The sequence below is a fragment of the Tursiops truncatus genome, chromosome 7, assembly GCF_011762595.2.
Source record: "Tursiops truncatus isolate mTurTru1 chromosome 7, mTurTru1.mat.Y, whole genome shotgun sequence".
Classification (NCBI taxonomy): domain Eukaryota; kingdom Metazoa; phylum Chordata; class Mammalia; order Artiodactyla; family Delphinidae; genus Tursiops; species Tursiops truncatus.
The window spans coordinates 30,708,449-30,736,043 of record NC_047040.1 but is presented as its reverse complement, the minus strand read 5'-3'; the positions used below and the strand labels follow the sequence as shown (position 1 = coordinate 30,736,043).

The 27,595-nt window shown below is 37.5% G+C and overlaps 1 protein-coding gene across 4 annotated transcripts in view; it reads left to right on the top strand.

The window, feature by feature from the left end:
• PARD3B (par-3 family cell polarity regulator beta) overlaps positions 1-27,595 on the top strand; it is a 1,035,628-nt gene that overhangs the window by 489,648 nt on the left and 518,385 nt on the right. For all 4 annotated transcript variants that reach the window (XM_073807366.1, XM_073807365.1, XM_019939073.3 and 1 more), the window contains exon 5: positions 26,690-26,775. In XM_073807366.1, the coding sequence (XP_073663467.1) occupies positions 26,690-26,775 (86 nt within the window). The remainder of the gene's footprint in view (positions 1-26,689; positions 26,776-27,595) is intronic.

Below are 27,595 nucleotides of genomic sequence, written 5' to 3'. Positions count from 1 at the left end.
AAAGGGCAAATTATGGTTTTAAAAACCTCAACAGGTTTGTTATGAAGCCACTGCTTTCGTTCATGCTGTTGATTGTGCTTCCTCTCCTTCATTTGTCCCTTGCTCAGTCTTACCACTAGCGTTTCTATTTCCTTTTTCTTTTGTTTTTGAAGAATCAGTTTTTGGCTCTGATGCTTTTAGCTGTGGCTTTCTTCTTTTTAAATTTGTTTTTATATTTTTTATGTCTCTTTTTTCTTTCTTTAGGCTTATTCTTTAATTTTCAGGCTCTTTTTTCACTATTTAAAAACATTTTAACCTCTTTATTAAAATTTTTAAACATGCATAAAAATAGGTTGGTATAATGAACCCCAATGTACCTGTCAACCAGTTTCCATAATCAGCAATACATTATCTCATTTAGTCTATTCTCCCTCTTATTAGTTTTACTTTAATGCAGCAAAGAAACTTCCAGACATCGTGCCATTTCCTATGGAAATATTCCAGTGTGCATCTCTAACAGATAGGAACTCTTAAGCATAATCACCATTCTGTCACCACACCTAACAAAATTAATACATAGTTCTTTTAATATCACCTGATACCCTGACCATATTGAAACTTATTCAGATAGCTAAAACATTTTTTTTAGTCAATTTGTTTGCAGTAGAATCTATATTGTGCCCATACATTGCATTTGTTTATTATGAATCTTAGGGTTCTTATTTTGTAACTGTCATTCATCTCATTTCCTTTTTTCGGTTCTTTGAATTTTGTGAGAAACCAGGTCATTTTTTTACTGTACAGGTTCCTACATTCTGGAATTAGCATATTGCTGCCTTGTAGGATCATTTAGGTTGTTTTTTCATCCCCTGAATTTTCTATAGTTTAAATGCGATGACTTGATTGGATTCAGGGTCAGTTCTTCTGGCAACAATACTCCACAGATGGGGCTGTGAACTTACTACCTATTTGAATCACATCAGGGGGAACATGGTGTCTAGGTTGTTCAGGTCCTGCTCTCTACTCTGTAAAATCCTCCATTACCTTTTCATGTGATATTTTTACCATTTGTTGCAGGCTTTCTTTGTTAATATAAATGTTCAAGTTTTTAGAAGTTATGTAATTTTTAGAAATCATATGAAATCATACATGAAATCATACATGAACTTTCCATTGTGATTTGTTCTTTGATTTATGAGTTCTTTAGATACATGCTTTTTAAAAATTTTTCCTAATATGTGGGTATGGGGTTTTTGTTTGTTTTTTGTTTTTGTTTTGTTTTGTTTTGGAGGTTGTTACTATTTTAACTTATTAATTGCACTGTGGTCAGAGAATAGGTGTGTTTTTATAATCTCTTTATGGTGTTTTCAGGTTGTATTATATCATAATACATGGTCAGATTTTTTTTCCTTTATATGTTGCTTTTCTTATCTGTTCTTCTATGTCCTTGTTTCCCTAAAAAAAAATTGTCAGATGCCAATTCATGTACATTTGAACATTATACCAAACTTTCCAGTTGTGATATTTAAGTACCATATATCCTTTAGTCTGCAATAGCCATCAGTTACTGAGAAAAGTGAACTAAAATCTCTCATTATGATGGTGGATTTGTCAGTCTCTCTTTGTAATGGTATCCATCTTTTATATAAAGAGGCTGTGTTGTTGAATACATAGGTTGGTATATATCTTTCTCTGGACTGTTCTTTTTGTCATTACATAATTAATGGCCTTTTAATTCCCTAATAATTTTTCTTAGCTTAGTCTAGTTTGTATTTAAGACAGTTGTACAAGTTGCTTTTTTTTTTTTACTCAGTATCTATTAATATGTATTTCTGTCTTTTAAACCTTTCAGTGTTGTCATGTTTTAGATATATCTTTTATGAAAGGTTATGTTTGGATTTTATTTTTTAAATCAAGAATCTCTGCTTTTAATTTTTCTTTCATTTAAAAAAATGAAAAATCTTTAAAACGTTTCTTCTAAAACTATATACCTTTATTCAGAAAAAGTATTTTAACCACAAATTGAGTCTATTTTTGTATAAAAAAACTTATTGCCATTACAAAGGATTATTCCATGTATATTGTAAATTATCCATGACATGATGTTTTTCACTTTATATTACAAGTGTCTGCATTTATCATTCATTTCTTCCCTTGATATTTACATATTTTAAACAATAGTCATTGATATTTTCACCTTCTTCGAACTTCTTGTCTTAAACCTCATGTTAAGCATCATGTACATTTATTTGAGGTGTTTTCTATCAAATTATTGTCTAAAACCTTTACTGATACTTTGATATTGAGTTTATTTTTCCATTTTCTGTTTGAACTATATTTGGTCAGAATGGCTCATTGCAGAAAAGAATGTGGAATTCTGAGAAACAGTGGAAGGTCAAGTTTAATACCTGTACAACTATGGTGATGCTGTTGTTAACACAGAACATACTCCTTTATTAGCCATGTGGCTTTATTAGTAAGTGCAGGTTACTATCACTCGGTAGATTCTGGACTTCAAGTGAAGAAGAGCTGGTCTAATTAATTATGGCATTTCTAACCTCAGTTAATTTGCTATTTTAGTGAAGACTTCAACACCTACTGGTGTTTTCCCCCGGGTGACAGTAAGTATTACAGAAATAATGCATTTTACCAAATAGGTATTGAAGTACAGCTCTTTGGAAAGTCACATAGTGCAGACATGTTTGCATGACAGGAGCATTCTATGTGGGCTCTCTTGTGGCCTCTTAATTTTCCACGAAAATGAACACAGAATATGAGAGACAGGAAGTAAACACACAGTTTACATGGGAGCAATCACAGAGACTTCTCTTTGTATTTCCTCAGAGACCAAGACATCCAGTTGCACCTAGTTCTGCATGGTTTGAGTTGCCTTTACAGCAGTTTTGTTCCAGTTTTGAAAACTGTAGTTGCTCTAACTGTATTTTGACGATCAGCTGTGTTTCTCATGTTTTGAAAGTAATTAATCCCTTGCTACTTTATACATTTCACTACATTGGAGGGGATCTTTGAGGACATTTCTAAAGTATGGAGAGAGAAACCATCTTTTATTTAAAATAGGGTCTGTTGCAATTAGAAAAAAGAAGGGACGATTTAGGACCAGCCCCTAGCTCTACCACCAGTGTGAAAGGCCCTGGATGAATAAGCCCACAAGTGGTGAGACTTGTCTGCATATCCAGCCCCTGCAAGGACTAGGGGATGAATTAAGTGATGTGATTCAGGGAACACAGTAATTCAAAACCAGATGCTTAGACCACTAAGCCATCCCTTCCGGCACATTGTAAAGCATGAAGTTGTAAATATAGCAGATAATTGAGATTTAGATTTTAGATACGGGCACTGTTAGCAGCCCTCCTCTAACTTTCTTTGCTTAGAGTCTTAAACGTTTATTTAACAGTTCATTTTAATGCAGTTGCTGTCAAAATTAAGGCTTTTTATTTTTTTCTTGTATTTTTAACTCTTCTTTGATGAGGAGAGTATTAATAATAAAAATTGTCTGCACTTAAAAGTGCATCCAAACTGAAGATGGAAAATATTCTCTATATTTGGGACATAATATTTTGAGCCCTCTTTTTGGTTTCTTTTAAATTTCAGCTAAAAAAACAACACATACTTGTTCCTTCATTGATTAAAACTGTCATCTTTCTTTGTCCATATAATGTACCTTCTATAAATTGGCTGCTTCCTTTCTTCTTATGCTAATTAAATAATAGTGGTTCTTAGTCTGAAGTGGGGCATGGGACTTGGCTTTTTATAAGCCTGGCATCCCCATAGCTAGCTTTCTAAAGAACTCATTGACCATACCATTTTATGAGTAAATTTTCTCCTCTTTTTCATTCTGTCTTCAGTACTATGGACAAAAATGGTCCTGTTTTAGCAGGTTCTCTTCACTTCATAAAACATCATTTGTAATGAGATTATTTGAGGAATGAAAGAGATAAAGAATCTATTGAAACATTGCTTTATCCAGTAGTAGATAGAGGAAAAAGTAGTATTTTGAAAAGCCATCAACCTGAAATGAATGTCACCATTTCCTCAGTGTTAATATTAGATGTTTCAGATGGAAAAATAATATTACTAATGATAGCATCATTAAAAAGCACACAAACAAACAAAAGGTTCTACCCGGTTTAAAGTGATGCTTATCACAGCAGCTACTCAGGTTGGAATAAGCATAATAGGTATAGTCTCATTCCATGTGGATATCGTTTCAACAAAGGATAGAGGCCATGCCTAAGAAACTGTTAAAGAATGACTTCAAATGTGACAGTGGGATTATAGGAGACGATAGGGTTAGGCCAACTGTTTGAGTCCAGAGCAATTATATATTGAGAGCTATTTTCATGCAGAAGTGTTCAAATGAATGTGATTCTAAGAGACCAATCCAGTAAAGGGCATCAGGCTTTAAAGAGTTTGCAACTGCAAACCAAATGACTACCAAGTTCTTGCAACAAGGCTCTAACTCTTGGGCAAGTACTTATCAGTCTTCCAGTAATAGACCCACACACTTGAGAAGTCATCATTAGAGCCCTAATGAAACCTAAGAGTTATGATAGAAACATACTCAGCCAGCGATGTATGAGACAATTGTGCAGAGTCATTTCCTTTAGAGGGAAAGATTAAAATTTGACACGTTTGGGCTTAAGGGAGGAAATCAGTTAAGACAAGAAATCTTACCACCTGATCATGGTATATGATCCTTTAATGAATTGTTGGATTTGGTTTGCTAATATTTTGTTAAGAATTTTTGCATCTATATTCATCAGTGATTTTATTCATTTCATATTCATATTCATCTGTAATTTTATTTATTTATTTATTTGTGATTTCTGGCATTTAAGGTGAGGTAAAGAGTTTTTACTGTGTCTGCTGGTTCTGAGCTGCATGTAACTCTAACTAGTCCTTTTGCCAAAGTGGCATATTTTGGAGTGGCATATTCTGGTACCCTTAGTGGCAATAATATAGATTTATATGAATAATTACAGACTTCATAGTGCAGAGTACACAGAATGGTGCAAAACTTATGACCCCTCTTCTCTACCAGCTCCAAATTGTCTTGATGAGCACACCTGACTACCTGGCTCGCAAGAGCAAAGGAAGCACAAGTTGCATGCCTGGCTCCTTTCATTGTCCATGGTACTTCAGCCCACTGCTGAATACCAGCCACCAAATTGCTCTACATTTCTGGTTTTGGTGAGATAACAAATATGAACCTAACATCTCATGGATTCCCCATTTACTGGAGCAGAGGGTAAGACTGAGTCCATTATTTTGTTCATATTCTTTTTTCATCCATTGGGCATCGTAACCATTATTCTTTCTGCATGCATGTATTTCAGTCTTTAAGAATGAGTTAACACCAAGCTTTTTTTTTTTTACTGTCATATTTGTGATTTGATTATTCCTTAGGAGATCACCCACAGAAAAGTAACCAATATATAATAACCAATATCTATAGATTATATAGACTATTATTTTTGTTTCCTGTTGCCATTCCCTTCTGAAGAGCTGTTAAATGTAATTTTAATATGCTGGGATTGCTTCACAAATGGATAGGTCATTTGCCATATTTTGTAGAGCCGAGTGTCCTCAGCTACAGGAGAAGTATTTCCCTTGTAATATGAAGAGAATAGGGAGGTTTACATCACCACTCAGTTTAAAAACCCTGTCAGGAAGCGTGCACTTCTCTATGCAACCCCGGTTGTTCATTAAAAGTGTGAGCCTTTGTCACTGATTAGGCATGGCTGAGGACTGGGTTGATGGTGTTGTGACAGACATCTTAACAGAAATTGGATTAGAAGAAAATCTCTATTTTGTTCAGGTCCAGGGAATCTTTGATTAGAAAGACTTCTTTCTTGTTTGGGTTTCTGTTTTGTTGTGTATATAGAATTGAGTAAGTGATCTGTAATAGATTTAAAAAATAACTGCGTGTTCTTTTTTAAACCATTCTTTTCTGTTATACTTATTACTTAGAAAAATATAGTTCAGGGAACATTCAAATATTTACAACTATTTATAAATTGACATTTTGCTGAGTGACTAGAAAGATACAGTTTTTCCTTGGCTTGTTATTTCTGCGTGCAATTATGAAGAAGTGTACTGGCCCATGTTTCTTTGGGAGGGAATACAGGAGTACAGTCTGGTTCACAGTCAGAAAACAGGGTAGGTGGATTGGCTTGTTCAGTGATTCATTCATTCACTAACTATGAACATCTACTATAAGCTGATAAAAATCAAGCAGAGACCTAAGGTGAACTGACATGACTTGCTTTCTTCCAACTTTGTAAGGTGGGAGCCATGTCAATTTCATGAGCATTTCAGGTGACATTCATCAGACAGTGTTTCCTGAGCACACATACTGTGTTCTTGAAGCCTGGTGAACATGAAGGTGGGAGAGGTGGTAGTGATGCACGCGCTATGCTGAAAAGAATTGCCCGGTGATGTGGGAGAATTCCTTATGAAGCTGGTTTGTGGCTCTTCTGTAAGAGGTATCAGAACTTTTAAAGGATCTGCCAATTCCTCCTCTAGCAGTTTTCATTGCTTTAAATTTCTTGTCCTACAGAATTGCTCCAGTAACTATGCCCATTTGGTGAATCTGAATGGGTTTCAAAGATTAATCCAGAGATGACATTTGGATTAACTCATCACTGTCTAATAGGAGCAGTTTTTTGTTTGTTTGTTTTTTTGCGGTACACGGGCCTCTGACTGCTGTGGCCTCTCCCGTTGCGGAGCACAGGCTCCGGACGCGCAGGCTCAGCGGCCATGGCTCACGGGCCCAGCCGCTCCGCGGCATGTGGGATCTTCCCGGACCGGGGCATGAACCCGTGTCCCCTGCATCGGCAGGCGGGCTCTCAACCACTGTGCCACCAGGGAAGCCCTAGGAGCAGTTTTAAGATGTGAATTAAGAAAACTAATTAGAGTATACTTTGCCACATACTTCTAGTAATTTTCTGGATCAGGGGTTGGAGGAAGAGATTTAAGTTTAGAGGCTGAAATTTGTCAATCCCAGAATAGTGAACAAATGGACTAGTAGTCGTCAAGAATATCAGACCTTCAGCACTCACAGATTCAGTATTTGAAATTTCATATGTACTGCATGTCAGCCAAAGGTCCAGAGCATGTGATCATTTGTAATTTTCCCGCAGCACCGTATGAGTCACTCACACTGGGAAGTTCATGTGTAGGAATGACTTAGCTTGTCAAGGAGTCTTCGGAAAAGATCGCAGCATTTGCTGACAGATTTTGAAGGGATGTTTGTACTGTACCTCTCCCCTCCCTGGAGGATCTCAGGAAAGAAGGTGAGCGTGGTCAGTGAGATAGCCCCTGCCCCCCATCCACTCAGGCTTTTTATCTGTAGCAGCCACCTCCAGCCCTATTCAGATATTGTCCCTTGTAGCAGTCAGTGCTTAAGGATATGTCTGTGAAAACATGTGTATCATTTCTGTAGTTCAAATCTCTTATGATTCTGTCAGAGATATGGGCTTGCATTAACAGCTAAATATAAGTTCTTAACCTTGAGATCATAGTCAAGCTTGGGGAGTTTGGAAAGCCTGAAATTTTGTGCAGGATTCTGTGTGTATACGCATATGTATACCTGTGTTGGGAAGGGAACCATTACTGTCATTAGTTTTGTAGGTGAGACTGTGATTAAAAAATATATATTAAAAACACTGCTTTAGTTAGAGAATGTCTAATTTCTCTTAGTCTGTTTGCTTATACCTGCTGTTGTACATGGAAAGGGGCTGAGTTTGGAGGAAGACTAGCAGTTCAGTGGGTATCTGGCTGGTGCGCAGTGGAGTTGAATTATGGAGCTTATAAAGGGAACAGTGCAGAGGCCAGTCACTACCATCTCCTCTCCAGCCTCTTTGCTCTTCCCTCCACAGCATAAGCTCATTAAGATGATGAATATATATGATTTTATCCCTAGTGTGTAGCACAGTGCCTGGAACAAAGGGGAGCATCCTGCCCTGAAACTCTTTCATGAGCTCAGGAACTTCTTGTAGTATTCACTCCACCACCTGGATTTAAATGAAAACTGACTTTGCCCAGTGATACCACTTCCTCAGCAACCCTCTGAAGTAGAACATGCTCATTTTCTTCATGCTGCTTCAGGGCCCTCCTGAAAATAGTGGAGGAGGAAGGTTCGGAGGCATTTGGGATGTGATGTGCCGCTGAAGGATGAAGTGGTGCCCAAAGAGGGAAAAACAATGGAAGAAGACAACTGGCCCAAGAGACTTCTTACCTTGACCTAAGTTTGGATCTAAAGAAGTGAGATAGCTGGAAGAAAAGATATTGAGCAAAAGTTATTGAGCAAAAGTTTCAAAACGGCTTTGCTGCCATGATGGGGTCTTGCTCCCAGTCCTGTCTCTGGTGGAAGGTCCCCACCATGATCAGTAATCTCCAGTCTGGAGGTTTCAGTAGGACAGGTCTCCTTTTCCTAGCTGGCCAAAGCCTGACAAACTCAAGCTTGCAGCCACTCTGGGACCTAGATGGTTTTAAATATTGGTTTAGATCCATTTTATAAATAATGAAAGTCATTTTAAATTACATTATATTAAATAAAATATAAAAGCATATATAAAGAAACATAACCAGCCAGGTACAAATTGGTGCATTCTCTTTTGCTTCAATTATTTCAATCAATAAATAAAGATAAGCTTTCAATTCTGCTTTAAATTATCTCACCAGAGATGGCTCTGGCAATGGTTCCAGCTAGCTCTCAGCTTTGAATGCAAAGACAGTGCTATATTCATCTTTGAATCCTACTTTCCACACACCCCCGCCCTGCCACCGCCAAGCCCAGAGCTGGATGAGAAGAGAGTGAATGTCTACCGAATGTAAGCAACACGAAAGACTTAAAAACAAAGTCCTTGAACATGCCTTATTCATGGACAAAGAGGAGTTGCAGACTTAGTTCTCCATCTGATAATTGTAAAGGATTTTTCAACACAGACCTTTGACTTCCTACACTTTGAGAAATTTTTGGAAAGTTTCTACTAAACAGAGCATGTACCTAAATCCCTGTGTTGTTTTTCTCTCCCCCTAAAACAAGTCCCTATGGACATGGTTGTGGATTCAACATTTTCTGCAGCCTATTTTCATAGGGAAGACTTGCATAATGCAGACCGGCAGAGGAGTATGCCTGTACTGGCATGAGTGAAATGCATGTGCAAATGAAAAATATTCCTTTAATAGCATTTTCTTTTATCTTTACACTCTCCCAGCCAAGCTTGGAATCTGTGTAGCTTTGCTTCAGTGCATAAGGTACATTTCGAGAATCAAACCTGATTGAAATATATTTCAGCGAGCAAGAAAAACAGTTAAGCTAGAAATTTTTTTGCAATTGCTAAATTATCCCAACTTCCTCAAGTCTTTTTATGTTTGCCAGCTTTAGGTGATGGTTTGTAGTTACATGTGAAGCTCTAGTGCCATCAAACTGTCCATTTGGACAGACTTGTTTTCTAAATATCTGAGAAGATGCTACAGTTTAAATAGAGAGATTAAATGGAAGAGAAGCAGGTGTTTATAATACCTTTGATCACATGTTTTATGATGGGAGCATGACCTGAAGCAGACCCTTATGGGAGAGTGTGCTGTATTGTTCAGTATCTTCACCCTTTCACTGGTAGACAGCACTAGCTTGATGTACTCAAATGGTTTTGACAGATTCAGTAATACAGAAAACTAGGGAAAATTAGATGTAACTGGGTGGGGGAAGTAATCCATTTATAAACTGAAGCAGTCATTATAAACATGTTTGTATCAGTCTTGTATTTGAAAAAAAATGTGTTTTCCACTTTTCTTTTTAGCACTTTTTGAAATGTGTTATTTGAGTATGAGTAAGAAACATTGAACCTTAAAACAGCAGCTGCAGGATCGCCTTGTTGAACTTCTGAACTTTCACAGTTCTAAGGTGTTTAAAGCAGCCTTTTCATTGAACATATTTGCTTGGGAAGCAGCACACCCACAGGTGTTGGTGTTAGGTTGAAAGATCAACAGAGCCGATGCAGTGCTGATCGTGGCATCAATAGTGGTTTTCATTTTTGGTACCTAAATAAGACTAGTCAGTGCGTCTGTTCAACTCAGATCTCACAAACAGAACGGAATTTCCCCCCTCCCCCCAGCTTTTTTTTTTTTTTTCTTTTTAACTTACAGTTATGTTTTAACTTCCTGATACCAGGTTTAGTCAAGCTTGGTCGCCTTATAATTTTCTTAAAAAACAAACAACACATAACACAAACAAAAAATCCCAGCAGGTAAAATGTGTAATGAGTATGCATTTAAAAAAAAATTATCCAAAAAGATTGTCTTCTCAAATCTAAATCAGAATACTGGCAAATCTTAACAATGAACTCTTAACTCTGCTAATTACTAACAGTAAGGAGGAAAGGAAATATCCAAGAAAATATCACAGAAGAAGAAAAAGAAAAAGAATGAGGTATGGAGGCAGGGTTCTAGTTTTATTTCAAGTAGACTTCACCTCATTTCATATTTTGGTTCCCCAAAAGTTATTTAGAATCAGTATGTGAAGAAAGTATATAATTATATGTCTTTGTGAGAGTTTGCTTTTCAAGGGAAGCTTTCAAAAAAAAAAAAATTGTTCAAATGAATAATCACCCTTAATTTATCTGTTGAAAAATTTTTATTTTCTTCAGTGGAGACTTACCTGCCTTACTATTTGGTGTCTCTTCACTAAGTTCTGGGATATCTAGGATATTTTGTACCTGGAAAAGACCTTAGAAATCTTCTTGTCCTTATTTTACAGATAATGGAAGAGAGGGTCAGGAGATTAGGTGACATCAACAGGCAAAGCTATGAGAGAACTTCTATTGGAAGCTGTGTCTCCTTTGTCTTAGACCAGAGTTTAATTTTACGACTATACCTTGGTCTATTTTTATTAAACCTATTAAAACCATGCAGCGTCTCCTGAACACATGCCAGATGAGAAGTTGTGGCCAACTCTGAATGTGTCAAGAGTCAGTGGGATTTAACCTGTGAAGTGCTTCATGCACAATGGCACGATCTCTGTAAGACAGCCAGCTGGAATATTGTTGACTTTCAGTGTATTTTACAAAATCCAGAATTGTTTAAACTCAGTCCAGTTTTACCCTAGGAGCATTAAGGTAACTTACCCTGTCGCTTAGCAGTGCGTGTTTATATATATGTGTGCACATATACTCCACAAGCCAAAGTTTTGACATTAGTTAGTAGATTGATCTAATGAATTGTATTCTCAAAAAATAACTTTTTATTTAAAAAGTAAAATTATTATTAGAAGGGCATCAAGATGGCAGAAGAGTAGGATGCAGAGATCACCTTCCTCCCCACAAATACATCAGAAATACATCTACATGTGGAACAACTCCTACAGAACACCTACTGAGCACTGGCAGAAGACCTCAGACTTCCCAAAAGGCAAGAAACGCCCCACGTACCTGGGTAGGGAAAAGAAAAAAGAAAAAACAGAGACAAAAGAATAGGAACGGAACCTGCAACAGTGGGAAGGAGCTGTGAAGGAGGAAAGGTTTCCACACACTAGGAAGGCCTTTCACGAGCGGAGACTGCGGGTGGCGGAGGGGGTAGCTTCGGCACCGCGGAGGAGAGCAAAGCAACAGGGGTGCGGGGGCAAAGCAGAGAGATTCCCGTACAGAGGATCAGGGCCGACCGGCACTCACCAGCCCAAGAGGTTTGTCTGCTCACTTGCTGGGACGGGTGGGGCTGGGAGCTGAGACTCGGGCTCCGGAGGTCTGATCCCAGGGAGAGGACTGGGGATGGCGTGAACACAGCCTAAAGGGGCTAGTGCGCCACAGCTGGCCGGGAGGGACTCCAGGAAAATGTCTGGAGCTGCCGAAGAGGCAAGAGACTTTTTCTTCCCTCTTTGTTTCCTGGTGCGCGAGGAGAGGGGATTAAGAGCGCTGCTTAAAGGAGCTCCAGAGATGGGCGTGAGCCGCGGCTAAAAGCACGGTCCCCTGAGACGGGCATGAGACGCTAAGACTGCTGCTGCCGCCACCAAGAAGACTGTGTGCGAGCACAGGTCACGGTCCACACCTCCCCTCCCGGGAGACTGTGCAGCCTGCCACTGCCAGGGTCCCATGATCTATGGACAACTTCCCCGGGAGAACGCACGGCAGCCTCAGGCTGGTGCAACGTCATGGTGGCCTCTGCCGCCGCAGGCTCGCCCCGCATCCGCACCCCTCCCTCCCCCCGGCCTGAGTGAGCCAGAACCCCCGAATCAGCTGTTCCTTTAACCCTGTCCTGTCCGAGTGAAGAAGAGACGCCCTCAGGGGACCTGCACGCAGAGGCGGGGCCAAATCCAAAGCTGAACCCCGGGAGCTGTGCGAACAAAGAAGAGAAAGGGAAATCTCTCCCAGCAGCCTCAGGAGCAGCGGATTAAATGTCCACAGTCAAAGTGATGTACCCTGCATCCACCAGAACACAGACACTAGTCCCCTCCACCAGGAAGCCTACACAACCCACTGAACCAACCTTAGCCACTAGGGACAGACACCAAAAACAACGGAAACTTCGAACCTGCAGCCTGCGAAAAGGAGACCCCAAACACAGTAAGTTCAGCAAAATGAGAAGACAGAGAAACACACAGCAGATGAAGGAGCAAGGCAAAAACGCACCAGACCAAACAAATGAAGAGGAATAGGCAGTCTACCTAAAAAAGAATTCAGAATAATGCTAGTAAAGATAATCCAAAGTCTTGGAAATAGAATGGAGAAAATACAAGGAACATTTAACAAGGAACTAGAAGAACTAAAGAGCAAACAAACAGTGATGAACAACACAATAAATGAAATTAAGAATTCTCTAGAAGGGATCAATACCAGAATAACTGAGGCAGAAGAATGGATAAGTGACCTGGAAGATAAAATAGTAGAAATAACTACTGCAGAGCAGAATAAAGAAAGAAGATTGAAAAGAACTGAGGATGGTCTCAGAGACCTCTGGGACAACGTTAAACGAACCAGCATTTGAAATATAGGGGTCCCAGAAGAAGAAGAGAAAACGAAAGGGACTGAGAAAATATTTGAAGAGATTATAGTTGAAAACTTCCCTAATATGGGAAAGGAAATAGTTATTCAAGTCCAGGAAGCACAGAGAGTCCCATACAGGGTAAATGCAAGGAGAAACATGCCAAGACACATATTAATCAAACTATCAAAAACTAAATACAAAGAAAAAATATTAAAAGCAGCAAGGGAAAGCAACAATTAACATACAGGGGAATCCCCATAAGATTAACAGCTGATCTTTCAGCAGAAACTCTGCAAGCCAGAAGGGAGTGGCAGGGCATATTTAAACTGATGAAGGAGAAAAACCTACAACCAAGATTACTCTACCCAGCAAAGATCCCATTCAGATTTGACAGAGAAATTAAAACCTTTACAGATAAGCAAAAGCTAACAGAATTCAGCACCACCAAACCAGCTTTACAACAAATGTTAAAGGAACTTCTTTAGGCAGGAAACACAAGAGAAGGAAAAGACCTACAATAACAAATGCAAAACAATTAAGAAAATGGTAATAGGAACATACATATTGATAATTACCTTAAATGTAAATGGGTTAAATGCTCCCACCAAAAGACATAGACTGGCTGAATGGATACCAAAACAAGACCCATATATATGCTGTCTATAAGATACCCACTTCAGACCTAGGGACACATACAGACTGAAAGTGAGGGAATGGAAAAAGATATTCCCTGCAAATGGAAAACAAAAGAAAGCTGGGATAGCAATTCTCATATCAAACAAAATAGACTTTAAGACAAAGACTATTACAAGAGACAAAGAAGGACACTATATAATGATCAAGGGATCAATTCAAGAAGAAGATATAACAATTGTAAATATTTATACACCCAACATAGGAGCACCTCAATACATAAAGCAAATACTAACAGCCATAAAGGGGGAAATTGACAACACAATCCTAGTAGGGGACTTTAACACCCCACTTTCACCAATGGACATATCATCCAAAATGAAAATAAATAAGGAAACACAAGCTTTAAATGATACCTTAAACAAGATGGACTTAATTGATATTTATAGCACATTCCATCCCAAAACAACAGAATACACATTCTTCTCAAGTGCTCATAGAACATTCTCCAGGATAGATCATATCTTGGGTCACAAAACAAGCCTTGGTAACTTTAAGAAAATTGAAATTGTATCAAGTATCTTTTCTGACCACAATGCTCTGAGACTAGATATCAATTAGAGGAAAAAATCTGTAAAAAAAATACACATGGAGGCTAAACAATTCACTATTTAATAACCAAGAGATCATGGAAGAAAGCAAAGAGGAAATCAAAAAACACTTAGAAACAAATGACAATGAAAACACAATGACCCAAAACCTATGGGATGCAGCAAAAGCAGTTCTAAGAGGGAAGTTTATAGCAATACAACCCTACCTTAAGAAATAAGAAACAATTTAAACAACCTAACCTTACACCTAGAGCAGTTAGAAAAACAACAAAAAAACGCAAAGTTAACAGAGGGAAAGAAATCATAAAGGTCAGATCAGAAATAAATGATGAAGGGAACAATAGCAGAGATCAATAAAACTAAAAGCTGGTTCTTTGAGAAAATAAACAAAATCAATAAACCATTAGCCAGACTTATCAACAAAAAAGGGAGAAGACAAATCAATAAAATTAGAAATGAAAAAGAAGTAACAACTGACACTGCAGAAATACAAAGGATTATGAGAGATTATACTACAAGCAACTCTATGCCAATAAAGTGGACAACCTGGAAGAAATGGACAAATTCTTAGAAATGCAGAACCTTCCAAGATTGAACCAGGAAGAAATAGAAAATATGAACAGACGAATCACAAGCAATGAAATTGAAACTGAGATTAAAAATCTTCCAACAAACAAAAGCCCAAGACCAGATGGCTTCACAGGCTAATTCTATCAAACATTTAGAGAAGAGCTAACACCTATCCTCCTCAAACTCTTCCAAAATATAGCAGTGGGGGGAAAACTCCCAAACTCATTCTACGAGGCCACCATCACCCTGATACCAAAACCAGACAAAGATGTCACAAAAGAAGAAAACTACAGGCCAATATCACTGATGAACATAGATGCAAAATTCCTCAACAGAATACTAGTAACCAGAATCCAGCAGCACATTAAAACGATCATACAACATGATCAAGTGGGGTTTATCCCAGGAATGTAAGGATTCTTCAATATATGCAAATCAATCAATGTGATACAACATATTTACAAACTGAAGGAGAAAACCCATATGATCATCTCAATAGATGCAGAGAAAGCTTTTGACAAAATTCAACACCCATTTATGATAAAAACCCTCCAGAAAGTAGGCATAGGGGGAACTTACCTCAACATAATGAAAGCCATGTATGACAAACCCATAGCCAACATTGTCCTCAGTGGTGAAAAACTGAAACCATTTCCACTAAGATCAGGAATAAGACAAGGTTGCCCAGTCTCACCACTGTTATTCAGAATAGTTTTAGAAGTTTTAGCCACAGCAATCAGAGAAGAAAAAGAAATAAAAGGAATCCAAACTGGAAAAGAAGAAGTAAAGCTGTCACTGTTTGCAGATGACATGATACTATACATAGGGATTCTAAAGATGCTACCAGAAAACTACTAGAGCTAATCAATGAATTTGGTAAATTAGCAGGATACAAAATTAATGCACAGAAATCTCTTGCATTACTATACGCTAATGATGAAAAATCTGAAAGTGAAATTAAGAAAACATTCCCATTTACCACTGCAACAAACACAATAAAATATCTAGGAATAAACCTACCTAAGGAGAGAAAAGACCTGTATTCAGAAAATTATAAGACACTGATGAAAGGAATTAAAGACAAGAAATAGATGGAGAGATATACCATGTTCTTAGATTGGAAGAATCAACATTGTGAAAATGACTCTACTACCCAGGGCAGTCTACAGATTCAATGTGATTCATTTCAAACTACCACTGGCATTTTTCACAGAACTAGAATAAAAAATTTCACAATTTGTATGGAAACACAAAAGACCCCAAATAGCCAAAGCAATCTTGAGAAAGAAAACTGGACCTGGAGGAATCAGGCTACTTGACTTCAGACTATACTACAAAGCTACAGTAGTCAAGACAATATGGTACCAGCACAAAAACAGAAATATAGATCAATGGAACAGGATAGAAAGGCCAGAGATAAACCCGCGCACATATGATCACCTTATCTTTGATATAGGAGGCAAAAATATACAGTGGAGAAAAGACAGCCACTTCAATACGTGGTGCTGGGAAAACTGCACAGCTACATGTAAAAGAATGAAATTAGAACACTGTCTAACACCATACACAAAAGTAAACTCAAAATGGATTAAAGACCTAAATGTAAGGCCAGACACTATAAAACTCTTAGAGGAAAACATAGGCAGAACACTCTATGACATAAATCACAGCAAGATCCTTTTTGACCTACCTCCTAGAGAAATGGAAATAAAAAACAAAAGTAAACAAATGAGACCTAATGAAATTCAAAAGCTTTTGCACAGCAAAGGAAACGATAAACAAGATGAAAAGCCAACCCTCAGAATGGGAGAAAATATTTGCAAATGAAGCAACTGACAAAGGATTAATCTCCAAAATATACAAGCAGCTCATGCAGCTCAATATCAACAAAACAAACAACCCAATCCAAAAATTGGCACAAGACCTAAATAGACATTTCTCGAAAGAAGATATACACATTGCCTGCAAACACATGAAAGAATGCTCAACATCATTAATCATTAAAGAAATGCAAGTCAAAACTACAATGGTTGACATGTATACACTGATGTGTATAAAATTGATGACTAATAAGAACCTGCTGTTTAAAAAAAAAGAAGAAAAAATCTATTAGGTTTATAGACATGTTTGCAATGTTAAAAAAATCAAAACACTACTGTTACCTTGGAGAAAAAAAAAAAACTACAATGAGATATCATCTCACACTGGGCAGAATGGCCGTCATCAAAAAATCTACAAACAATAAATGCTGGAGAGGGTGTGGAAAAACGGGAACTCTCTTGCCCTGTTGGTGGGAATGTAAATTGATACAGCCACTATGGAGAACAGTATGGAGGTTCCTTAAAAAGCTAAAAATAGAACTACCATACGACCCAGCAATCCCACTCCTGGGCATATACCCTGAGAAAACCATAGTTCTAAAAGAGTCACGTACCAAAATGTTCATTGCAGCTCTATTTCCAATAGCCAGAATATGGAAGTAACCTAAGTGTCCATCAGCAAATGAGTGGGTAAAGCAGGTGTGGCACATATGTACAATGGAATATTACTCAGCCATAAAAAGAGATGAAATTGAGTTATTTGTAGCAAAGTGGATGGACCTAGAGTCGGTCATACAGAGTGAAGTAAGTCAGAAAGAGAAAAACAAATGCCGTATGCTAACACACATATATGGAATCCAAAAAAAAAGTCATGAAGAACCTAGGGGCAAGATGGGAATAAAGACACAGACCTACTAGAGAAAGGACTTGAGGATACAGGGAGAGGGAAGGGCAAGCTGGTTCAAAGTGAGAGAGTGGCATGGACATATATACACTACCAAACATAAAATAGATAGCTAGTGGGAAGCAGCCGCATAGCACAGGGAGATCAGCTCAGTGCTTTGTGACCACCTAGAGGGGTGGGATAGGGAGGGTGGGAGGGAGACACAAGAGGGAAGAGATATGGGAACATATGTATATGTGTAACTGATTCACTTTGTTATAAAGCAGAAACTAACACACCATTTAAAGCAATTATATGTTAAAATGTTAAAATAAATAAATAAAACAAAATTATTAGAGCTCAATCTCTAGAATAATGACATACTTGATAGTTTTTCATATAAATCCTTTTTAATGCTTCACCATTTGTCTAAAATCAGCGGCTAAGAGACATCACAAGGTAAATATGTTTAACATGCTTGCATACAAACCTCAGTCTTAGGACACATGGATCCTTGGTCCTTTCTTTGTCCCTTAGTTTCACCTTGAACAAGGCATTAAGCTTTTTTTTTTTTTACTTGAATATGCCCATGTATAAAATTGGAATATGAATGCCTAGAAATTATTTAGGATTGTCATGAATATGTATCTAGTTGTATGTGAAATGTTGTGAGATCTTTGAAATATGGGTAAAGTATATCCAAGACATCATTAGAGTGTTTGTTACTATCATTGAAAGAAAAAAGAATTCATAAAGAGTTCAGCATAAGATCAGCATTCATTAAGTCAGCAACTATTTACCATGGTACAGAGAAAGAGCACTGTATTGAGAATCAAGAATCCTGGATTCTGGCTTTGTCGCTATCACAATAATTTAAAAGACTTGTTACCTCGTCCTTCTGTGTCTCAGTTTCCTTACCTATAAAATGAGTGGACTAGACTAGCTTGTCAGCACCATTCTTTCTAGGGCTTGCTTAGTATTGTTCAGGATATCTGAGGATGTGCACTATTTATTATAAGGCAGTGCCAATTTCTAGATATATGAATATATTGGGTTGACCAAAAGGTTCATTCGGCTTTTTCCGTAAGATGGCTCTAGTAGCACTTAGTTGTCTTTAATTTCATTCAAAACAGTTTTGTTAGATTGTATGTGACAGCTGTCATATTAGCATGCAGTTAAAAAAAGACATATCAAAATTGGTCCATTTTTGTGCAGCCATTTTAATATTGAAGATAGAAAAAAAAGCAACATTTTTGGCATATTACGCTTTATTATTTCAAGAAAGGTAGAAATGCAACCGACATGCAAAAAAAGATTTGTGCGGTGTATGGAGAAGGTGCTGTGACTGATCAAACGTGTCAAAGTGGTTTGCAAAGTTTTGTGCTTGAGATTTCTAGCTGAATGATGCTCCATGGTCGGGTAGCCCAGTTGAAGTTGAGAGCAATCAAATCGAGACATTAATTGAGAGCAATCAACGTTATATCACGTGGGAGGGGAGATAGCCGACATAGTCAAAATATCTGAATCAAGCCTTGAAAATCATTTACACCAGCTTGGCTATGTTCATTGCTTTGATGTTTGGTTTCCACATAAGTTAAGCTAAAAAAAAACCTTCTAGACCATATTTCTGCAAGCAATTCTCTACTTAAATGTAATGAAAACCTTCCATTTGTAAAACAAAGTGTGATGGGCGATGAAAAGTTGATACTGTAGTAATGTGGAATGGAAGAGATCGTGGGGCAAGTGAAATGAACCACCACCAACCACTCCAAAGGCCGGTCTTCATCCAAAGAAGTTGATGTTGTGTATATGGTGGGATTGGAAGGGAGTTCTCTATTATGAACTCCTTCTGGAAAACCAAATGATTAATTCCAACAAGTACTGCTCCCAGTTAGCCCAACTGAAAGCAGCACTTGACGAAAAACGTCCAGAATTAGTCAACAGAAAATGCGTAATCTTCCATCAGGATAACACAAGACCACATGTTTCTCTGATGACCAGACAAAGACTGTTACAGCTTGGCTGGGAAGTTCTGATTCATCTGCTGTATTCACCAGACATTGCACCTTTGGATTTCCATTTATTTAAGTCTTTACAAAATTCTCTTAATGGAAAAAAATTCAAATCCCTGGAAGACTGTAAAAGGCACTTGGAACAGTTCTTTGCTCAAAAAGATAACAAGTTTTGGGAAGATTGAATTATGAAGTTGCCTGAAAAATGGCAGAAGGTAGTGGAACAAAAGGGTGGAAATGTTCAATAAAGTTCTTGGTGAAAATGAAAAATGTCTTTTTAGTTAAAAACTAAAGGCACTTTTTGGCCAACCCAATACAACCTAATATACATTTTGTATATATAACATTTACGTTTGTTATATATGTGTGTGTATATATATATATATATATATAATGAATAAACATATCATTTATATAAAATAAGTTAAGGACGTGTCAAATTGCTAGGACTGAAACATTTTGGGGTAGGATCTCTGAAGCCAACTGAGATATTTCCCATGGCACGGCATTGCCCAAGGCATGAAGAAAATATCTTAGATCAAGCTTAAATAACAGTGCTTGACTACCAAAATGGATGTTCATCTCATGTGTGCGTATCAGATACAACTTGTTTTTACTTTAGTACAGATATTCGTGTTCTAAAAAGTCAAAACAAATATTCTGAAATTATGCCCAGAATTTTATTTTATTTTATAATTTACATGATGTTTATGTATGAGCACCAGGCACATAACCTAGCATTCAAGTCTTCTCTGTATAATTTTTCTATTACTCTCATTCTAAAATTCATATGCAATTTCAAAGGAAACTTGCAGTTGGCTTTTCAGAATGCAAATCTTGTTATAAAATACACCTGAGTTTTGGAACCATCACTGAATTGTAATTAAAATTTTGTAGGCAAGTGGTTTCAAATGTGGCTAAAATGCATTGGGGTGGGGAATCAAGGCCATATATCTTCACCTGTAAGTCAAAGCAAGCCATCTACAGATAACATCTATTTCAGTTCTCATCTGAGAGATGAAAAACTGAGCAGTAAAGCTGTTTTTAATATTGTTTTATAGCTGTGCATGACTAGGGAATAGTGATGAGAATGTGGGTAATGTTTTCTTCCAAAAAGTTTTATCATGAGTGTTAAGTTTATTTGGAGATGTATAACTTAATGAGGCTACGTCATGAATACACTTTCCTGTACGAAATCGGTGACTTACACCCACAGTGAACGTTGAAACGACAGCCTGGTGCCAACACCAGGATCACACTGGAGAGAGAGGACTGCCCTGCCTGGTACTTGGCCCCTTCCGTGCAGCCTGTGAACACTTGCTGTCGTGAGCACTCGTGCTAACTAAATGTGAACACCTTTACTTTCCAGCTGCCGCTAATTGGTTTGGGAGTATTTATGTAAGTGTTGATTTTAAAGCTAAAAATAGCACAGTGATGTTTAAATCCAACTCATTCTGGCTGTCAGAAATGCTCCCATGATCCTGAAAGTGTTGCTAAAAATGTTCACGTTTTAAAAATTGTAGTAATTAAACTTGTCTGTTGTGAGAGCCACATATGATACGTTCCCTGCTCTGATAATCAAAGAGGTAAAGGACAAGCTTCTTAAAGGTCTCTGCCTGGCTGGCAAGACACGACCTCCTGCTGAACTTTATTAGGGAGCAAAGTATTGTAATGTGAGCAAAAGGAAGAGACAAAGTAAATTTCAACGTAGCTTTATAACCTTGTATTCTCTGCAACCGATCAGATCTATTTTAAGTTAACATTAAAAATAGAAATTATAATAATTTTACCAATAAGATTAAGCATAGAGCTTGCCAAACCATAGTATTTTCTGGAGACAAATTTGAGGATTTGAAATCACGTAACTAATATTTCTCAAATCTAAACTGAAGAAATATAGTGACTGTTCAGCATCTGTTGTTTATACCCTAGCTCTTCATAATGAAATGATTTTTACCCCTTTATTCCCAAATTTAAAAGTCACCATTTTACAGATTTGGCTCAAAGTTATTCAAATAAGCTATGAGAAAAAATATATATAATTTTTATTTTTAGCTTTGTGTGATTTTGTGACTCTTCTTTTCATCCTGTTATTTAGTGAAGGAAAAGCCTAAGCGCTCTTAAATTATGGCATATCATTTATTTGGTAATTTTTGGGAAAAGTGATTTTTATGGACCCTGTCAAGAAATAAGCTGTCTTTGTCTAAGTCTTGAAGCACTGCACTGCTACAGTATTGTTGAAGTCAATTGGGAATTGGCTTTGTGTCCTTGTAGGATGTCCTAAGCATCTGTCTGCCTGCCCCATCTCTAGAGAATATCAAAGAATTCTTTTACTTCAATATATAGAAATGATTTTGGCAAGTGACAAACACTGCCCATTAGTTGAGATAATAAACTATAGTTACTACCCTTTTTTTTTTTTTTTTTTTTTTTTTTGCGGTACGCGGGCCTGTTGTGGCCTCTCCCGTTGCGGAGCACAGGCTCCGGACGCGCAGGCTCAGCGGCCATGGCTCACGGGCCCAGCCGCTCCGCGGCATGTGGGATCTTCCCGGACTTGGGTTACGAACCCGTGTCCCCTGCATCGGCAGGCGGACTCTCAACCACTGCGCCACCACGGAAGCTTTTTTTTTTTTTAACTACCCTTTTTGATAGCTGTGGCAAGCAGAGTTTTTGATGCAGCTTTTAAAATAGTAGAACTTTTGTCTTAGACACATAAATCTGTGAATGTGTGTTTTTTCTTTAAGTCTGTAGTGATTGACATGATTGCTATATAAGTGTAGTCAGTTCAGAATTACCCTTGAGCAGATTATCACATTGCAGTTGGGCCAGTATTGCTTTCAAATTCTAATAGACATTTTCATATACTCGGAGCATTAGGTACTTCGTTGACATAAATAAAACCTTTACTTACTATCTAACCAGAACTCAAAAAAAATTCCTTTGAACCTTGCGGAACATTGATTTGAACCAGAAAATACGTTGTTTTCTTACCTTGGCATGGGATCAACAAGAAAATTACAGTTGGAGTAAGGAGCAGAGTCAAAAATACAGTTAAAACCTTATAACAAACATCCCAGTTTTTTCTTTGACATCCCGAGGATGTATGTCTATATAGTATTACAAAGCCAAAAAAGAATATTTGTTTTAATAACTGCCACTGTTAACTGTTCATAGACTAGACTTATTTTGTTAAGATGGTAATACTCTCTAAATTAAGCTACAGATTCAATGTGATCCTTATCAAAATCCAGCTAGCACTTTTGCAAAACTTGATGCTCAGATTCTAAAATTCATATGAAAATGCAAAGAACCCAGAACAGTCAGAACAAACTTAAAAAAATAATTGGAGAATCCTTACTTCCTGATTCCAAAACTTAGTACAAAGCTACAGTAATCAAGACTGTGTAGTACTGGCAAAAGGATGCAAATATAGATCAATAGAATAAAATTGAGAGTCCAGAAATAAACCCTTGCATTTTTGGTCAATTGAGTTTTGGTAAGGGTGTTAATACAACTCAGTGCAGAAAGAATAGTCTTTTCAACAGATGGTGCTGGCACAACTAAATAGCCACATGTGAAGAATGAAGTTGGACCCCCTACCTCACGCAGTGTACAAAAATTAACTAGATAGAAATGGTGATAGGCCTAAATGTAAGAGCTAACACGGTAAAACACTTAGGAAAACATATAGGAGTAAATCCTTGTGACCTTGTGTTAGGCAGTATTTCTTAGATATGACACCAAAACACAAGGAACTAAAGAAAAAATAAATAGAACTTCATTAAAATTAGAAACTTTTGTGCTTCAAAGGGCCTATCAAGATAGTGAAAACACAGCCCATAGAATGGGAGAAGATTTGGAAATCGTATACGTAAGGAATTTGTATATGGAATGTTTAGGAAACTCTTACAACTCAATAATAAAAATACAAATAATTAGGCATTTCTTCAAAGAAGATATACAAATGTCCAACAGTCTCATGACAAGTAGCTCAGCATCATTAATCATTAGGGAAATGCAAATCATTAGTCATTAGGTATATGCAAAACAAAAACCACTTTACACCCACTATGATGGCTAAATTGTTTTTAAAAAAAGGAAAATAACAAGTGTTGGTGAGGATTTTGAGAAATTGGAACCCTCATATGTTACTGATGGGAATGCAAAATTGTGCAGATGTTTTGGAAATACTATAGCAGTCCCTCAAAATGTTAAACATAGAGTTAAGATATGGCCCAACAATTCCACTCCTAGGTGTATACCTGAGAGAAATGAAAAACATCTGTCCATGCAAGAATTTCTCATTCTTAGCATTATTTCACAATTGAACACTTTCAAATATTCGTGGCAGCATAATTCATAATCATAAGCAAAAGTGGAAACAACCCAAACGCCCATAGAGTGATACATGGGTAAACAGAATGTGGTACATCCATACAGTGGAATATTATTTGACCAAAAAATGGAATGAAATACTGATACATGCCACAACATGGGAGGGTCTTAAGAACATCATGTTAAGTGATAGAAGCCACATATCTTATGATTCTGTTTATATAAAATGTTTAGAATAGGTAAATCCTTATCGACATGGCTTCCCTGGTGGCACAGTGGTTAAGAGTCCAGCTGCCAATGCAGGGACTGGGTTCGAGCCCTGGCCCGGGAAGATCCCACATGCCGCGGAGCAGCTAAGCCCTCATGCCACAGTTACTGAGCCTGCACTCTAGAGCCCACAAGCCACAACTACTGAGCCTAGAGCCCGTGCACCGCAACAAGAGAAGCCACTTCAGTGCGAAGCCCGCGCACCACAACGAAGAGCAACTAGAGGAAGCCTGCGTGCAGCAACAAAGGACCAACCCAGCCATAAACAAACAAACAAATAAATAAATAAATTGTATTTTTAAAAAAATCCTTAGCGACAGAAAGTAAATGATTGCCATGGGCTGTGGGAAGCAGAAAACATGGGGAGTGCTGGCTAATGAGTATGGGGTTTCTTTGTGGGGTTTTGAAATTGTTCTAAAATTACATAGTGGTGATGGTTGCAAAACTCTGTGAATAAGTGAAAAAGAACTGCACTGTACTTTTTCAAAGGGTGGGTTTAATGTTATATAAAGCATATCTTAATGAAGCTTTTATAAGAGAAAAAGTAGTGGATCTTAAAGCTCCAGTTAAGCCTTTAGATGATTGCAGCTGCAGCCCTGCTGACACCTTGACCGCAACCTTATGAGAGATTCTACCCCACAACTGCCCAGCCAAGCCACTTCTAAATCTCTCCCAGAAACTATGGGAGATAATGTTTTTTAGCCATTTAATTTTGAATTTATTGCACAGTATTAGGAAGCTAATAGAATGCCATTCAGCTTATTTGCTCATTAACGTTCACTAAATCAATTCTGTGTGTTGTGTGCTTAATGTAGAGAGGACTAGATACAGCCTCACCCTTCATGGAGCTCCCTCTTGTGAGAGAGAGAGATGAGAGAGTCAGTGATTCTGATTTTGACCTAAATGCAGTCATCAAATGTTCTGTCATGTGCAATAGTCACAAGTATGTATATTTTGTTAAATTGTCTCTTCAAGTATTTTTGTAACCTGCCCAACCCTGTGACTTTTTGATGTAAGCACACATCAAGCCCTTCATAATAAGGTGAATGTTTGAAAGCTTTCAAAGACCTTCATCTTTTAAGATTTAGTACCTTAAACTAAAAAGCATCCTTCAACTTTTTGGATTTTTTTTTTCTTTCTTTATCCTCATGAAGACGAAAAAGTGAATAAATTTTTTAAATCTAGTGTAGATCAAGTGCTTCCCAAAACTACCAACCCCTAGGTGAAATGTTGCTCTTCAATCTAAAAATGAAATAAGTTTTTTTTAATCAGTTCACAATGACACACTGCTTAAGTTGTGCCTCCCTGTCTTGTTTTCTTCAAAATATTAACCTAATTCCTTTATGTCCAGCCTTTTAACTCATCTGTTGCATTTTTTGGTTGAAATGATACGTTTAGATCCATGAATGCTCCATGTAGTTTGTTTCAGTGAAACCTAAGTTTGTAATGAGCTCTATCTGTGACTCTGCTTCTGAAGAGTGATGTGTCTGCAGACTTACTCTGTTAAAGTTCATTCCACACGGGGAGTGGGAAGGGTAAGCTGGGACGAAGTGAGAGAGTGGCATGGACATATATACACTACCAAATGTAAAATAGATAGCTAGTGGGAAGCAGCCGCATAGCAGAGGGAGATCAGCTCGGTGCTTTGTGACCACCTAGAGGGGTGGGATAGAGAGGGTGGGAGGGAGACACAAGAGGGAGGAGATATGGGGATATACGTATATGTATAGCTGATTCATTTTGTTATAAAGCAGAAACTAACACACCAACGTAAAGCAATTATACTCCAATAAAGATGTTTAAAAAAAGAAAAAAAAGTTCAGTTCCAAAGCCTAACAGAGAACTAATGTCTTACTAAATGAGAATCTCAAGCGGGCTGGCTTTCTAGAATCCACCTCTCCTCTATGTAACACCCAGTTCAACTTTGCCACCATCCTGGAGTGCAGGACCTCTCTTGCCCTCTTACCTCTCTGCAGTAGAAGAGTGTTTACCATTTTAGAAGTTAAGTGGTTAATTTTAGTTTCTCTGTGCTGAAAATCATCCTCAGAATTAAAGTCTTAAGGCAAAGTAAGAACTCCAGATTTCTTTTCCTGCACTAGTCCTGTCACACTTTTGATAGAAGTGACCTTGCCAGGCAACCTTTTTTTCATGAATTTTGCTTTCTTTATATTTTTAGTGTCACCAGGGAGATGCAAGCAAGTACAGTACATTAAAGCTAATACATCACTACCTGTCAATGGAACCTTCCCTTTGGTACCCCTTTTCCTTGCTGATTTAAAACAGTCAGTCCCAGAAGCTTATGGTTGAGTAGCAGGAAGCTAAATGATGTATTCCAAAGCTCTTAACATACTGCCTTGTGTAAATGGCCCGTTTGAGTATTTCAGAAACCAAATGGAAGAGAAAAGAACATTGAAAGCACTGAAAAGATTAACACCTGTTTCCAGTCTTCAAAGAAATTGGAGCATGCTGTATATATCCAGAGTAAAACCATTTACTCTCTCCTGTTGAGACTTTTTATTCAAACCTTCAATTTTATGTGCATAACATCCACATGCTTATGGGTTTGTTTCACTACAGAATTCCACACAGGACTTAGAAGATGAAGTTATGAATGGTGTGCAGACAGAACTCTTGACATCGCTGAAAACAGTGGATGCATTGAGGTATATTCTACTTATGTGAATATTTTATTTCAATTTAATGTTTGGTTTTTTTTAGATTATAGTTTTTATTTTATAGGAAACATCAAGATAAGTAGAATACTTGAGTGAAACCTAATTCTAAAATTAATTGCTAAATTACTTTTTTCTCTCATTTTCTTTATATGATATGAGAACTTCCTGACAAACATGTATACAAATGAGCCTCAATGCTTCCAACTCTTCTGCAACCTGGATTTCTTAATTGCTTTTTTCTTCTCTTTGAACAACAGTTTAAAGTGAACATTTCAGCCTTCATCGTGGTACAGTGTTTTTCTTAGATGTCAGCTCCTTGAGTATTACTTGCGTTTTAACAGTCTTGTGCCTTGTGTTTTAAGAGTCTTGCAATATTTTACTCTATGTGTATAAAATGAATCCAGCCTATCAACCTGGATTTTTCATGTTTTTAATGTGAGTAACTTATTATACAAAGTTAGTTGCTGTCATGTTTACGGGCACTTGCTTTGCTCTGCGCTAATTTCCAGTTCATCCCTAGCTACTGCCTGGGTTCAAATCCCAGCTCTGCTGCTTATTACTTCTAGGAGCTTAGGCAAGTTGCTCATCCATCTTTGCCTTAGTTTCTGGTCTGTAGAATGGAAATAATATTAAAACCTTCTTCAGAGGGTTAGTATGAAGACAAAATTAGTTATCATGTGTAAAGTACTTTGAACAGTGCCTGAGTCAGAGTAAGTCCTGTTGCTACCACTATCATCAACATCCCCATCATCTTTATTATTATCATCATCATCATTTTTAAAGTTGCTTCAAAATTTGCATAAGTAAT